The sequence below is a fragment of the Condylostylus longicornis genome, unplaced genomic scaffold (genome assembly GCF_029603195.1).
Source record: "Condylostylus longicornis isolate FDR11 unplaced genomic scaffold, ASM2960319v2 ptg000018l, whole genome shotgun sequence".
Taxonomy (NCBI): Eukaryota; Metazoa; Arthropoda; class Insecta; order Diptera; family Dolichopodidae; genus Condylostylus; species Condylostylus longicornis.
The window spans coordinates 9,472,953-9,489,309 of record NW_026577987.1 but is presented as its reverse complement, the minus strand read 5'-3'; the positions used below and the strand labels follow the sequence as shown (position 1 = coordinate 9,489,309).

The window sequence follows — 16,357 nt, the reverse complement described above, 5'->3', positions numbered from 1 at the left end:
GCTTTTCTTTTCTTCTCTCTCACTGCTCATTGTACTGCTCTTTAACTAAACAAAAAAAAATTAAAACATTTTTATTACTTTACATAAAAAACATAACATTTTATTTAACCGTATTAATTTGTATATGTTTGTTTATTTGTATATGTATATGCATAAATATAGGTGCACATAACGGTTTAATATATGATTTTACTGAATGAAATTTTCCGTTTTTTTATAAAAAAAAAAAAAAAATATTTTCTTTTTTTCTGTATACGAGTATAATGTTCAAGAAAAACTCTCGAAGGATAAAGGAAACAAGAACAGAATAAAGAAATGACTTTAAATATCGCGTATAAATGTTTTGTTAATAAAGAAGAAATTACAATAGTTGAATAAACGTGTAGGTACCGTTAACATATAAAAAGTAGAAAACAAAAAAAAAAAAAAAAAAAAACTTATGATGATTAAGAAGAAAACCGAGGCAAAAGAGAAGTGGCATACTTTTACTTTACGAGTATAAAAATGAAAAAATTGGTATTAATTTTATACCAAAAATTAGGTAAAATTTTAGGTTTAGTTTTTTTTTTCGAATGAGTATACAAGTCTATATTCTGAAAATTTGAATTGTATTTAAAAAGAATGAATAATCAAATTTTCAATATTAATTCGGCAAATTTTTTAAGACCGATTGTGAGCTTTTGATAACAAAACTATCGCTAATAAAATGTTATTATTAAAAGGGAAGCTGCTGTATTTCAAATTATGCAATTTTCAAATTATATAATTTACAAATTTATTTGCCGTGTCATTACCAATTCCTAAAATCTTAATTAAAGGTAAATCAACTTTGGTTGGAGTTTGTATAATGTCCTTCTGTTCACCCGTCACTCCGTCTGTCCGATGCCCACGACAATTCAAAAATGAAAAAAGCAAACATCAGTAAATTTTTAGAAATTGTTTCTTTTCTGCAAAACGGGATCTATTAATAATTGGAACAAATTATTCGGATAACTGGACACAATTCAAAAAGGTTAATTTATAAATATTAAAAAATCTAATAAAGATATTAAGTATATGAAATTTTGCAAGGTTGTGTTCAATTACATTTTAAGCACATTCGGAGAGTTTTATTGAAGCAACTATTTTTATTTTGGTACCATGCAATTTTAAAAAATAAAGCCTGCTGCAATTTGACATTCATTTGTCTAATTTTAATTCAGAAAAAGGTTCGGATAGTTCTCGCATAGCATTTAAATGAAATTGTCTTAGTATAGTTGGGTAAAATCAACTGAAACGTTTTATTTGTTTTAAAATTTTAAAATTACCCAGAAAACTAATAGTTTCCCCTTTAATTTTTCTAGTCTAACTTTTTATTCTTCAATTTTATGTTCAAGATAAAATTTTCATTTTAAATTTCTCATTTCAATGCACAGTTTCTTTTTTATCTAATGCCCTCTATATTAACAAGTTAATAGAATTCATTTTAAATGATTGCTCCATAAATTTCTTAAAAAAAAATATAAAAGAAAAAACTCCTTATAATAAAATAATAAGTCTAATAAAACTTCAAATTCTAGTACATAAAAGCACAAATAAGTGGAATATTTTCCTTCAAATAAACATGTGTACGAGTATATACAAACTTATATACGAGTTATATATATATAATTATATATATATCGTATTTATTATGTATTTGTGAACTGTACGTACACTTAATATTGTGAGAACCACTTTTGGAAAATCGTTCTTAACCATCGCACCGGTGTATACTTTTTATATTAATATAATAATACTGCTCAAATATATATACGAATATAATTATATATACATATATATGTACGTTAAAGTATATTCCATAATAAATTTCCCAATGGGGCAACTCATCTTAATCTTAACCGGAAATTTATGATTACTTTTTAAGGTCTTTCCTGTACAATGCTATGTACATTATCATATTGTGTACATTTATATTATACAGAAAATATAAATTCGCGATTTGTACATGTATATGAATGCCTATACATATATGCATTCATACACCTCTACTTACTCGTTTTAATGTATAAAATAAGAGGAAGGTAATCGACGAAAAACTCAATCGAAGGATAATATTTTGCAAAATCATTTCACTGAAAAAAAAAGTAATAATGTGTTTAAGAATTTTCTATGCTTACCGCTTAAATAAATTTAATATTGATTTACTTTGATTGAGGTTATGTGAGCAAAAAACAAAAAGCCAAAAAAAAACAGCACCACATGAAATACGATTTTTTTATTCTATTGTGCTTGCTGCAATAAATTTATATACAAGAAGAACCGTTATTGTTCTTATAATATAATAAATATTTTGAAAGCCGCTTTTTATTGTTTACTATTATGTCAATTGCTACTTCTCTTGTAGTATTTCACCTACAAAAATTTCATAGGTATAGACTCAAATTACTGTGTGAATGTCATTTTATGCTAATATCTTGGCACAGCGTATCAATAATGACATATGGAAGATAACAGAAACTATTGTATAATTGGTTTAGTAAATCAATTTATTTTTAACACAACTATATTTAGTTTGTGCAGCCGTAGTTACTAAGAGAAATAATGAGTATCAAAAATGAAGGTGCACAAAATGGTAAATTGGCTAACTCAAATTTATATAAACTATAAAATAAAACAGTTTGTAAACTATAAAAAAACCCAGGTTGCACACAAGTTCTTATAGTTTTTTCATATGCTAAATATTAAAATTAACATGAAAGGAAACTCTAAAATCAAAATAAAATTTATTTGAACATAAACTCATTCGAATTATATTTTAGCTTCTACACAAACTTATGATCCGAATGCAATGCTTTGATAATAGAAGTTTTGAAACAATAAAGTTTAATTCAATTCTCTTACTAATCACTCAAATAAAATCAAAAATTTCAATTACTTTCTATGATCTATCACAATTTTACTCAATTTAATACTCGAATTTCTTCAAGCCACATATAAGAAAATTTTAGGAATGTTTCGATTGCATTAAGTTTTGAATTCAGATTTAGTTTTATACTTTCCTCTAATTACAAAAATTCTTTTGCCCATACATGTTGCCCGTAATTCACCTGATTTTTTATTGATTCCTATACTCTCAATTTCTGTTAACAATTTTATATTATAAAAGTTCTTCTTTTAAATTAATTGTTGTTTTCAAAAATCAAATATTGCAAGATTATAAGCAACCATACCAAAAAATTTCAACATTTTAACTTTTATGATTTTTCGATTTTGAATCTCATTCCAAAATTTTTTGAATTAATTGAATAAAAACCAATTTAAAATTCTTAATTAGTTTTATGAAAATTAATTTTTCCTCGAAAAACTTAAAATATCCTTTTTAAATTAATCTCACGTTTTAAAAGATAATTTTTAACAAACACCTTTACTTTCTTTATTTTGTTTTTTAAACAGAATCACTCAATTAAATAAACTATTATACGTATGTATGTATGTACATACACATACATAATAAAATATTCTTAAAATTAATAAAAATTGTGAATATTTATTCATTCCTATTATACTGAACCCAATTATATATATGTATACATTTCAAATGTATATACATACATAATTGTTGAAAAATTTTTTAACAATTTCTTTAAGCCGGCCTATAATATAATACAAATAAATAAGATAACATTTACATAACACCCTCGAAAATTATATGGGCAAAAATATTTAAAAACAAAAAAAGTAAACCATTTTCACTTCAAAATTTCATTCGAATTTAAATTTTTTGTGCATATTTACATATTACTCTGGTAAAAATACCCTATATCCTTAGATAACATCCTTATTCCATTTGAATGGATAATAGTCATTCTCTTATTTTTATTTTCTTAACTTATAAAGAATAAAATTACTCACACCTATTTAATTCCCTTGTTGAAATATAACGGCACAAATTTAAAGGTATTTATTTGTATTTAAAACTAAAAAAACACAACAATAATAACAAATAGAAACAAATAACGGCAACAAATTGACAAGTAAGTCAATTTTTTTGTTTTTATTTTGTTCGTCTTCTCTTTTTTTTCTCTCTTTGAATTTCGTATGTATAACATTGAAGTTTTCGTCAAATATTGTATAGGGGGGTAACATTCAATATACCACGATCATTTAATATCCAAGACAACATCTGTAAATTAATGAAGGGTGAATAAAAAGAAAAAAAAACCTTAAAAAAAAATTATAATAATAACGGTAAATTGACTTACCTTGTGTGCCATTTAGTTTTGTATCCTGTTATTTACGTTTATTCACCTTTCCTTAACGTATCTTCATTTTACCAAAAGTTTTACATAAACAAACCCGAGCTAATATATTTTTTTTTTTTATATTCACATATACCTATACAATTTTGTATACCTATACGTACATTATATTAGTAATATAACGGTATTTTAATTTTAAGAAGGTGTAAGAAAAAATTTTTGTTACTCATTTGGTTAACGGTTAGTATACGTATAAATATGTATGCATGTTTATGTATATTTGTTTAAATATCCTTGTGTTTATTTATTTCACCTTTCTATATTTTGTTTTCGGTATTTGAAAGTTTTTGAAAGGATTTTTGTGTATTTAATGCGGTTCGTAACATCAGACAGGATATGAACATCAAGATTGTTTAATAAGTGGTGTTTTTATACATACAAAATGCGGAAATCACGGATAGAAGAGAAGAAAGAAAATCAGTTATTTGCGTTTTATTTCGATTTTTCTTTCCTATATATTTTTTTTTTATTTCGTTAACAGTTTTTTAACAAAGTGAAATTGAGCGTTAGAATGGAAGAAAAAAAAACATAAAAAAAAATATGTTAAAGTTTAAAGAGAATGAAAGCCGCTGTAAATACCGGAACATTGAAACAATTTTGTTATTTTATAAAAACTTTTGTTTTTTTCTTTTATAAGAAAAAAAACTCTAATATTGGCACACGACATTTATGTCATACAATAAAAGATTATAACCTAAAACGGTGTAAAAGTCAGTCTGAATTTATTTCCTTTTCTTAGAATTTAAAATTGGACTTCATTAAGCGAACATTTCTCATATTTCCCTTAAGAAATGCATTAACAAAAAAGTTTACAAATTTTTTGAAAATTTGAAATAAGTGTTAAATAAATATATTTTCACAATATTGTGAAACCCTTCCATTAAACAAATAAATCAATTGAAACTTTTAAAGATCTTTAAAAAATTATGAAGTTAGAATTAAAAATTTGGTACTCCAATTTATTTTACACAAACAGAAATATACACTTGCTTGGATTGCTTTTAATTCTAAATTGAGTATATATGTAAAATAGAGAACAAATAAATTATATATAAGAATTAATAATATGAAAACTAATGGCTTATTTCTGCTATAATTCAAAATTACAGATTTACGATCAATCCGTATCGGTATTCAATCTCGAAGAGTATATGCAATCCCATATAATTTGTCTATATGCTTTCAATCGTTATACAAAAATTATTTCAAATTAGTTTTAGAAGAAACTCTTTTAAGTAGAAAACTGGAAAATACAACAACATTCTTGGAAAATTTATCTTTTATCACACACTCAATAAACGAAATTCCGATATAAAGCTGAACTAAATGTCATGTGATCAAAACAAACAGTATTTGATTAAAGGGCAACCTTTTTCTAAAAAACACTTGTGTAAAATAAACGATATACAAATCGATATAGCATCTTTATGCTGACTATAGTAAGCAACACCAAAATTTAGAAAGTTTTATTTAAACTTCATATTTATTTACCCAATTTAACATATTAAAATTTCAATATTCTTATTATACGTACCACAAACATTTGCTTTTTTTTTAACAAATCGGTTAACTAAATTTTGCTAAATATTAAATAAAAAATCCTTCAGCAATCATTCTTTTTCAGAAAACTAACTTAAGTTTTTTTTGTAGATTTTATTTTTACCTTTACCTTAAAATCGTGCCGGATGTGAATATTTGTTTAATTCTCAAATTTTATGTCAATTTTATATAACGCGGTATAATTACTCACAATAGCATTTTATTAACTTCCCACGGTACTGTTGATTACTCATACACCATATACACCAATAATAAAAAAAAAAATACGAAGAAGAAAAGAAAAAAACAAACTCTTGTGGAAGGAAGTATTTTGTTCTTCCTGATTTGATTACTTTACCTTGTTTAACATTACCTTGAAAGGAAGTAAGGGTAAAGAAGGGTAAAAAGAAGCACAAAACAAAAACCACTTACCGTTTGAAATTTTTTGTGGAAATTTTTTTTAATGTTTTTTTACTTACCAAACTTTGTTTTTTTTATATTTTCAAAATTCTTATTTCCCTGCGTTTGTTTTTTGTTTTTATAATTTTCTTTTCTTATATTTGCCGCTCAACAATGAGCGAGTGAGAGTATAAAAATAATTTTATATTATATTTTGAAATTTAAAGAGAACGCAAATGAAAGAAAAATTAAAAAATTTTTCATTTTTTTTTCTTCTTCTGCAGATCCTTTTTGGTACTCCAGAATTTGTTGCCCCAGAAGTTGTAAATTTTGACTGTATATCTTATGGGACCGATATGTGGAGTGTTGGTGTTATTTGTTATGTACTGTAAGTATATTCCCTGTTTTTTTTTTTTGTGTTTAAATTAAATAATTTTATTATTTTTGTTGTTTTTTTTTGTTTTTCTCTTCTTCAAGCTTTTAATTTTATTATTTTTATTTGTTAATTTACCTGGAATATGCCAACAAAGAGAATTTTATTAATTAGAAATAATTTTTCTCTTTTTGTATTTTGTTGTGTGTTTTTTTTTTCAAGAAAAACATTGCAAAAATTTTCAATATTAAAAATAAAATGCCCAAATAAAGTAAAAGAAAAAAAAGAAATAAAAAAAAACGATGTTAAAAAACTAAAAATTTCAAATTAAATATTTTGGTCACGATCAGAAAATTTAATTATTTTATTTATTGTTTAATTAATTTCATACAAGCTATTCATAGAATAATTCTCAAATTTTTCCTATTTCAATATTTTCGGAAAATTCATTTAACAAATTTAAAATTTAGTATTTAAATTGATTTTTTTCGTACATGTCCGTATTTAAATATTTTAAAAACTAATAAATTTAGCGTTTTCAAAATTAAATTTTGAATTCAAAATTTATTAATGTTATTACTCTAATGAACAATAATAAATAATGTTAGTAAAATGTGAATGAGAATGTCAATGATTTTTCTATATGTAATCTGTAATTTGGTCAGAGAGTATATAAGTCATCAAAATGGTTTGAAATATTTTCAAATTTGTTTGGGGTTCCTCTCATTTTCGAAAGGGTATATGTGATATTTCAAATTCATATATTTTGCAACATAATTTTTTAAAATTAAAAAAAAAAGAGTTTAAGTAATTTGATACCGTTTTGCGTTATTGAGCTGTAACTGAATTTCTAAAACTGTGTTGCGTTTAGCAATTTGCTTATTAAGATTATTAGTAATTTTGTTATAAGCAATCTTAACAAATTTAAAGCTATTAACAAATAAGTTAAATATAACTTTAGGAAATTACGAAAAAAAGCATACTGTATTATGTTATCTGTCTTTATTATTAAATTACAAATTCCTCGTCATTTTTTAAAAATTTACGAGATTGAAAAAATTCCGTGCATTTAAAGTATCTTGATCAAAAATAAATGATCATTTTTCTGTTTCGCATGACTGGCACATACAGGAGCGGAAAATAATTGAATATTACTAAAATGTTGAAGAACTTAAATTGTTAATATTCTTCAATGAAACTTTTTTCTATTTAAATATCCAGAATATTTACGAAAATTATAAAAGTGCTCAGGTGAAATAAAAGTTCTAATAATTTCATTAAAAAAAATAAAAGTTCATTTAAAACACGGGGCCTTTCAATAAAATGAAAACAATAAACTTATGTAAAATATTTTTAAAAATCTAATTAAAAACAAAAAAAAATCAAAGAATTTTTCAACTTCGTTTCAACATTTTGTATATATTTACATATCTGATTTATATATGTATATATAAACTACAATATGTTTGAAATTTAATTAAAGTAAAAATTAAAGTACTTTTTTCAATCAATTAAAGAGAATCTGCTATTACACAGACATACTTCAATATACAACACCTACAATGCGTTATAAGATATATTAGATCTGTATTAGCATAATATGAAAATTTTTATATCATAATAGATTTAAATCTTATTAAAATTTCTCAGTTAAATAATGAACCCCTATAGGATATAACACTAATTTCACTTATTCATTTTCAGTTATCTTAATTTCCAGAATTACGATCATCCAAAATACAATATACAAACTGTTGTAACACAAACTAAAGCTTTAATAGTGATCCTCAGTAGCTCAATAATTTGAGTCGAATTCAATTGACCATTTTTGAAATTAATCATTTTTTTGAAAATATAAATTTCAGTAAGAATAAAGCAGTAATAATTTTTTCGCTCATAAATTTACTCCCGTTTCTATACTCAAATTCAATTAGTATGCAATCGAAATTAAAATTTCTTCCTAAACATATGCAATATACGAGTAATATGTTCGTTAGGGAATATGTATTTCAATAACAATATTATTTTTAATTCAAATTCTTAAGAGAAATGCACTACTTTGCAAAAATAAAATGAATGAATACGGTTAACTGCACGTTGAATCAACTACATAAATAATTCATTTGAGTCACACATAATTTGAGAGAAATAATTTATTCAATTTCTGAGAGAACACCATACCCAAAATTACTTTTAATCATTTACAATTTTGTGAAAGTTATGTAAGTGAATCACCTTGTTAAAACCTTAAAAACGAATGCAATGTACTCAAGATTGTACAGAATATGTTTTATACTTTATAGTTTCAAACAACACAAATTCTTCTCACTCCCTTGACTTTTCCATTTTTATGATTATTTATCGACATAACCCATACTTGCTTTTATATAAAAGGTTTCAAAATATATTTATGATGTACGCGCGTTTACAAAATTTTAATTTAGTTACAAAATTAATTTTAAAAAACAAGAAAAAAACGTTATTTTATAAGTTTTTTTTTTTGCAAAATGATGATCGTAAAAAATTTATGTACAAAACAAAAGCAAACAATAAAAAAATAAAAAATTTTTTGTAAAAGAATTAAAATTTGGGAGAAAAATAACATCTGACAAATTTTCTAATTTCAAGGACATTTTGTCATTTTTAAACTTCAACAAAAATATATGAATGAACTATAAATATAAAAAAAGCCTTTAAATTTCAATAAATCAAAACTTTACAATCTTTATGTACTTCATTCTTCGCCTTATGAGTGTGTGTCTAATAAATATGAGTTCTGTTAAAAATTCATTTTCCATATTTATGTTTTATTAAATTTCTTCCCCCCGGCCCCACTGGAATCTTTCTTATATAAATTTTCCGGTTATTGAATTTTTACAAAAACAAAAAAAAAGCAAAAAACCTAAAAATTCCGTTGGAAAATTCTCATGCCCTCTTTAACATGAAATTTTCTTCATTTCCTTTAATTTTATTACGCAGTTAAATAATTTTCTATTTAAGTAATAAGCATGCTTTGGAATACCTAAGGCAACAATTAAATTGCACGTTTTCTCACAAGATATGAAAAGTAAATCAAAAAACTGTAGTAGAGGCGAGTTCTTCAATAATTAAAGAAAATCTAAAACAGTGAAATAAATTTTAATAAATAAAATGTAGAAATTCTTTTCATCTTTTCCATTCTCTTCTTTTTTCTTTCCTCTTTAAATTTTAAATGATCTTAGAAACCGTAAAACTGGAAAAGCTTTTTTTATTGTGGTTATTTTAATGGACCCCTAAAAAGGGCTTATTGGGTTCTCTTCATATACTGTATTTGTGTTTCTTTTTCTCTCCCTCTTTATCATTATTTAATAATAATAACAGTAATAAAAAAGAAGCAGAACGTTGACTCTTCTCTATATGCTGACTTTTCTATAATTAACAATTAAAGTCTTTAAATAAAAAATTCAAATTAGTGCTTTCGTTTCGTTCCGATCGTAGGATTAAAGGTACTTTTTGTTCAACAGTTTAGTTCTAATTAATAATATGCAAATAAGAAGAATAAAATGTACACTTTGCAAAAATTGTTTGACATGTCATTATTAAAAAATTTCAAAAGCTTGAAATTATTGAATTGTACAGGGTGGAATTTAGTAGGAGCCTCTATGGTTATCTATAATACTTTGTCTTACGTTACGCTGCGTGTTAACCAGAAATACACGTCTTACGGTCTGACCACAAATACATGACGTCTTACGTGTTAACCAGAAATATTTATGAAGTTTAGCTTTTGTTTTTTATTACCAACATTTTTAATTAATTTTTTATTATTTTTCATACAAACAAATTTAAAATTGGATCTTATTTTTTTTTTTGAACTTCGCTTTTTAATAAAATTTTTATTTCCAACTTGTTTTTTAACAACGATAACACTAAAATTCGAATTTTCAAAAAGAGAAAAAGTTGAGCATATTTTGAACACAATGTAGGTACATATGTATGTATATAATTTTACCATGAAACCATGTATTGTATTAAAATTTAACCATAACCAAAAATATTTCCAAAAAAAAAAAGAAAGCACAAAAAAAAACTGAAACCACAATACTTAAATAGACATTTCATCATCATAATATTTTGTTTTCGTATACAAAAATTTATAACCAAAGTTAACATTGTCCGAGTTATTCAAACAAACAAACTTTTTGGTTTTAATATAATTTTCTGTTAATAGAAAATCCATTTTCATTCTATTATTTAAAATAAAAGAAATAAAAAGAATATTACAAAAATAGTACAAAGTGTGTCAGTTTCATGTACATATTAATTGTCCACAAATCTCGAGTTTCACTCATAAATAAGATATTTGAGAAATTTAAAGAACATACATATGTATATATATATATTGTATATGTATATGTATTAGTTTTCATGTATATTTACATATTTGTCAGTATTTAGTTCAAAATGACCAACTTTCTAATTCTAATATGTTTGTTTGTTATTAATTTTACTGCAGTTTAAATAGTAAGTACGAAATATTTTAATGTTGGCTTCTAAATTTTCTAAAGCAGCAAATATGCCTTTCTTCCTAATTGGTATATACAAACATACATACAAATATAAACATAAAAAGGTCCTTTATATAATAATCATTTAATTGGAATTATTTACAAGAATTATCTCCACAGAATTCCCTATTCATTGGCTGCACACTCTCTACTTCTACATATTTAATTCGAATTTTGAATTCGAATTTCGAGGAAGGTTTTTAATTCTCCGCAAAAAAGTTTAAAATCGTATTCTAAAACGCTTTTTGAAATATTTTTTAATTTAGATTTGTAAAATTCGTTCACTATTCCAAACAGACAATATGGCAAAATCATTGCTGAAACATTTTATATTTTGAGTTATAACCACATTTTAACCGCATAAATAATAAATACCCTATATATTCATCTAAAAATAAATTTGAAAAAAATGGTTACTAAATTTATTCAAGGTTCTCTTTCAATATTTTATTTATTTTAAAGTAAAAAACAAAAAATCAAAATTATTCAAATTTGACCCAACATTATACTTGAAGGTATCAGAAATATTTATACAAAAATATTATGTTTATTTTATTACGTCAACTTAGTTTATAGAATTTTGATATTTTATGACAATATAAATGCAATAAAATCTCAAATTTTATCAAGGAAAAATTTTCCGGACTTTTAAGGACCGAGTAATAAATTTAAAGATATATACTTGACATTACCAGTGATTACACTTAAAGCTAAGTAAATAGTTAACAAGTGTATGCATAATATTCACTGTCGGACACTGAAGTATCATTGCCGAAAATATTTTCTCCGTAAAATTTTGAAATTCGATTATATAATTTACATATCGCCTTATAAATTCATATAAAATAAACACAATGGCACTGCAATTATACTGTATTCCCTAAATCTTGTATGTACGGCAATAAATTAAATAATTTTAATAATAATAATTGTTAAAATTGCAAATTTACGCGAAAAGCGGGGCCATTGTCAAAATTTTGCATTACAAACGGACATCGAAAGCGACAGCAACAATCAATCTTCCTGATTTATTTTATAAACTGGCATTATAATAAACTGAAATAAACCAACCTTACCATGATTATTTATTAAAAAATAAAATGTGTATTATTTATTTTCTGTTAATTAAAAAGAATAAAAAAAAATCGTTTTTATATATTTAGTGTTGGCATAATAATAATTATTTGCTTTGTATAACATTCTGTACAATTTATATAAAAAAAAAATTTTTAATTTAAAATTAATTTTTTTTTTCTAATATCCTTTTTGTTTTCTCTCTCTTTCTATTTTTTTATATACATACAAAAATATAATAATAATAAGGTTATCAGGTTTATCACCATTTATGGGTGAAACAGATCTTGCTACAATGGCAAATGTTACAGTTGCTAAATATGATTTTGATGATGAAGCATTCAATAATGTGTCACCAGAAGCAATGGATTTTATATCAAAATTATTAGTTAAAGAACTCGAGTAAGTTTAAATTAATTTTTTTTTTTTAATTATATATGTAAAATTATATGTATATATTGTTTTTGAATATTTGATTTAATTCCTTTTTGATATCAATTATAATTAGTTTTTCAATTATTATTTTTCTAAACAAAATTAATTCCCGGATGAAAACAGAAAAAAAAAACATAAGTAACGTACGTTTTTACGTGTATTGAATATCCAATTATTTCCAATTCCAAATAAAGTAATTTAAGCGGAAAAGGATTAAAAATTTTATATTTTTTTTTCCTTGCAAACATTCACAATATTGGTATTGCTATAGCAAACAATACATTCAAGTATTGAGCAGGAAAAAAATTTTAAAACTTCAACTTTATACAATGTAATTTACTAGCATGAAAGTTAATGCTATTATAAAGTTATTGCATGCGTTGAGTAAAAATTCTGGGAAAATTCGAAATAGCGAAATTATATACGATTTTAATTTGATAAAATGTAATATTATACACTCTGTCAGTTTTTACTCTATTCATTTATGGTGAATATTCTCTTTAATAATAATTGGAAAAAAGAGAAAATTTAGAATTTAGAAAAAAGGTTATAGTTTAATGACGTTGAAATGTAATATAACAGTATTGTGTTGTGATCATTTTATTTCAGAGTTAAACTTACCTACAAGAGAGATTTTACTTTGCTTTTTGTCGAAATTGTTATACGCGTATTAATAAGTTAATTATATTTGTAAATTAATTAAATTTAAATAAAAATTCATTCCAATAGTGCCTTCTTTTTTTTCGTATTTTTATTTGAAAATTGATTCAAAAAATGTATAACCTAATTTTAAAGATCGTGATAGTTTCCAAAATCATATGCCTACTTTTATATAAAGCCTCTTTTAAACTCAAAGATTAACTCTCCAAATCTTTGATATTTCGTTTTTTTAAAGGTATATCTACTGAATTAAGGCCAAAAATTGCGTGAAAACTGTTGTAACATAAATTTGTTATTTTCTTATATTTTGAATATTTATAGTGAACGAATGTCAGCAACAGAAGCATTAGAACATAAATGGTTAAAGAGACCTCCTAAACCAGCGGTTAGTCCAAAACCAAATATAGTGCCGCCAATAAAGTTTAAAACATCACCACCATCACCAATGACTATTACAGATGATATTAAGGAAAGTCTAAATGAAGTAAGTATATAAAATTAATTAATTATTTTTAGTTTTTCTCTTTTAATTTATAAATTATTGTTTTGTTTTTTTTTAAATATTAAAACACAATTAATTATTTAAATTTAATTCTAAGGCAACTTAAGACAACTTTAGAATTCAACTTTAAAATTTACTATTTTTTTTTTTGTTTCTGATACAACACTTGTATAAAGTTACAAATTTTTTGTAAGGAATTTTTTAAGAGAAACATGAAGATTTTACAAATTTATATACAATTTATTTATAAAAGAAAAAAAAAAACAAATATACAACATTAGTTTTTAATATTCAGCATTTCTTAGCATTCTATTGTTTACTTTATACTACAGTAAGAAATTACACCGTAAGGTATGCAATATTTAAAATAGTTTTCTTACAACCCACTGGTATAAAAAAAAACGCAAAATTCGAAATTTTCCCCTCACAAATTCCTTTTTAGTTCATGCAATTAGAATTACTAATAATAAAAATTGATTGTAGAAAGTTTTACATGCAGTTTGCTTTAAGCTCTCAATTAGAGAAGAATGTTAAAAGGCAGAAAGGTAGGCAAGAAATGCAACTTAATTGCAGTACATACGTTTTAAATTCAAAATTATGTTCGAACAATGAATTTTTTATATAGTGAATAAATTGAAAAACAGGAAACAAAATAAAAATTTCTCTAAAGCAAACTGTTTGTAAAATTTTAATTTTAAACTTTGTATAATTCGTTTAATAATCGAAAATATTGTTTTTTTAAGAAAACTAATTAAATATTGTTGAATTTCATAAATATTTTCATTATATACTCTTATAATATTCATATTAATTATCTATAGCAGAGATAGATTTTCACATTTAATGTAATTTTTGATTTGATTTTTGATCTCCATATTAAAATATAATTTTTAGTAACCCTTAAAATACAGTAGTATAAATTAATTTTTTTGGCTATTTATTAAAAAATTTTATAATCACCAAATCAAACATTATTACTTCATTTTGTATTACCTAATAGCATTTTTTATAATTTTGAAAAAAAACAAAATTAATTTTAGAAAAACCCAAAATAAAATCAGCAGGGTCCTAAAACACAAATCATTTTTAAGCCTTTTTTTAATTATTTATTTCAAAAATTTGTAAAATTCCTGTTTCACCAACTAATTCTAAAAGAATTTCACCAAGAACACTATTATTATTGAAATAATGATATAAAAAGTGATTAGCGCAGTATGAGCGTGAGTTCAGTTGCATAATTCATATATACAATAAGATCATTTTAACCATGACCTAAATTGGAAAAAGTTATTCAAAATATTATATCTGTTATATATGTACGTTAAGCATAAAAGTATAACAATAGAAATTTTTTAATAATGCGTCTATAATCATATGTGATGCTCATACGATTATTTTAATAATTGAAGTTTACAATTCAGCACATCTTTACACTTAAATAAGGATTCTGCATAATTCTCACCATGGTATCACGAAAAAAACACAAGACTTTAGCTTCTGTGCTATTAAAAAATCTTAGCAGTTTTTGTTATTACTTTCCATGTTAAAATTAGTTAAGCTCATCATCTGTTTAAATAAATTTAAACAAAAATTAAACTTTACATGTTACGAGTACTTCACATTTAACACGCCTGTGATTACCACAATAGCCAAGTTCTCAAATTTAATATAATTTAATAAATACTTTATAAGGTTTCGTATTTTATATATTTAATTGCTTTACATATAATCAATGTAGTATTCTGGGTTTTTATCAGAATATAAATGTGGATTCCAAGCAACAAAAACGCATGTTTAAGCCAATTCACCAAAAAATTTCCCCGTCATGTTTTGAAAATTTTCCATAGAAGTTTCAATAAAATTTGTTTCTACCGCCATTCTCTCTTTTATGTTCTTCATATGATCTTTTATTTTAGAAAATTTTATTTGTGACAAGTTTTTATTGAGCAGAAATCAATCTAAAACTCAAAAAATTGAAAATAGTACTATTGTTACCAAAAATGGTATTATACAAAATCTGTTATACGCATAAAATTTTGAATTAAACTAAAATATCTTATCGAATATTGCACTTAATAAAATTTCGAATTTAATTAATATCATTTACATTACGAGTATTTCAATACACACATATGTACGTAATTGAAATTTAATTAAACAATTATTAAATTCAATTTATTGTTCTTAAAAAATATGCAAATAATATTAAGATATATATGATTATATAATATTAATTCTTGAGCAATGCGAACAAATTGTCCGATTTCGAAATTTTATAAATTATAACAAAATTAAATATAGAGTTAATAAATAAATAGTTATACACATTACATTAGACTATTAAACCAATATTGTTACACATTCAATTTACATAATACACCATTTTCGGTGCATTCAAACATTATAACATATTTAATTTAATAAAATAAATTAATTTAGTTGTTAAAATTTCCCCCATAATAAAAATTTTCTTTAATCCTATACCATATAATTGTTATACTTTTGATATGTATAATTTTATAAATTG

General features: G+C 23.6%; 1 protein-coding gene across 1 annotated transcript in view; it reads left to right on the top strand.

The window, feature by feature from the left end:
- The window catches only part of LOC129606350 (5'-AMP-activated serine/threonine-protein kinase catalytic subunit alpha), an 86,665-nt gene that overhangs the window by 60,715 nt on the left and 9,593 nt on the right, over positions 1-16,357 (top strand). Inside the window, exons 6-8 of the mRNA XM_055516636.1 lie at positions 6,524-6,627; positions 12,483-12,635; positions 13,650-13,812. Coding sequence (XP_055372611.1) covers positions 6,524-6,627; positions 12,483-12,635; positions 13,650-13,812 — 420 coding nt within the window. The remainder of the gene's footprint in view (positions 1-6,523; positions 6,628-12,482; positions 12,636-13,649; positions 13,813-16,357) is intronic.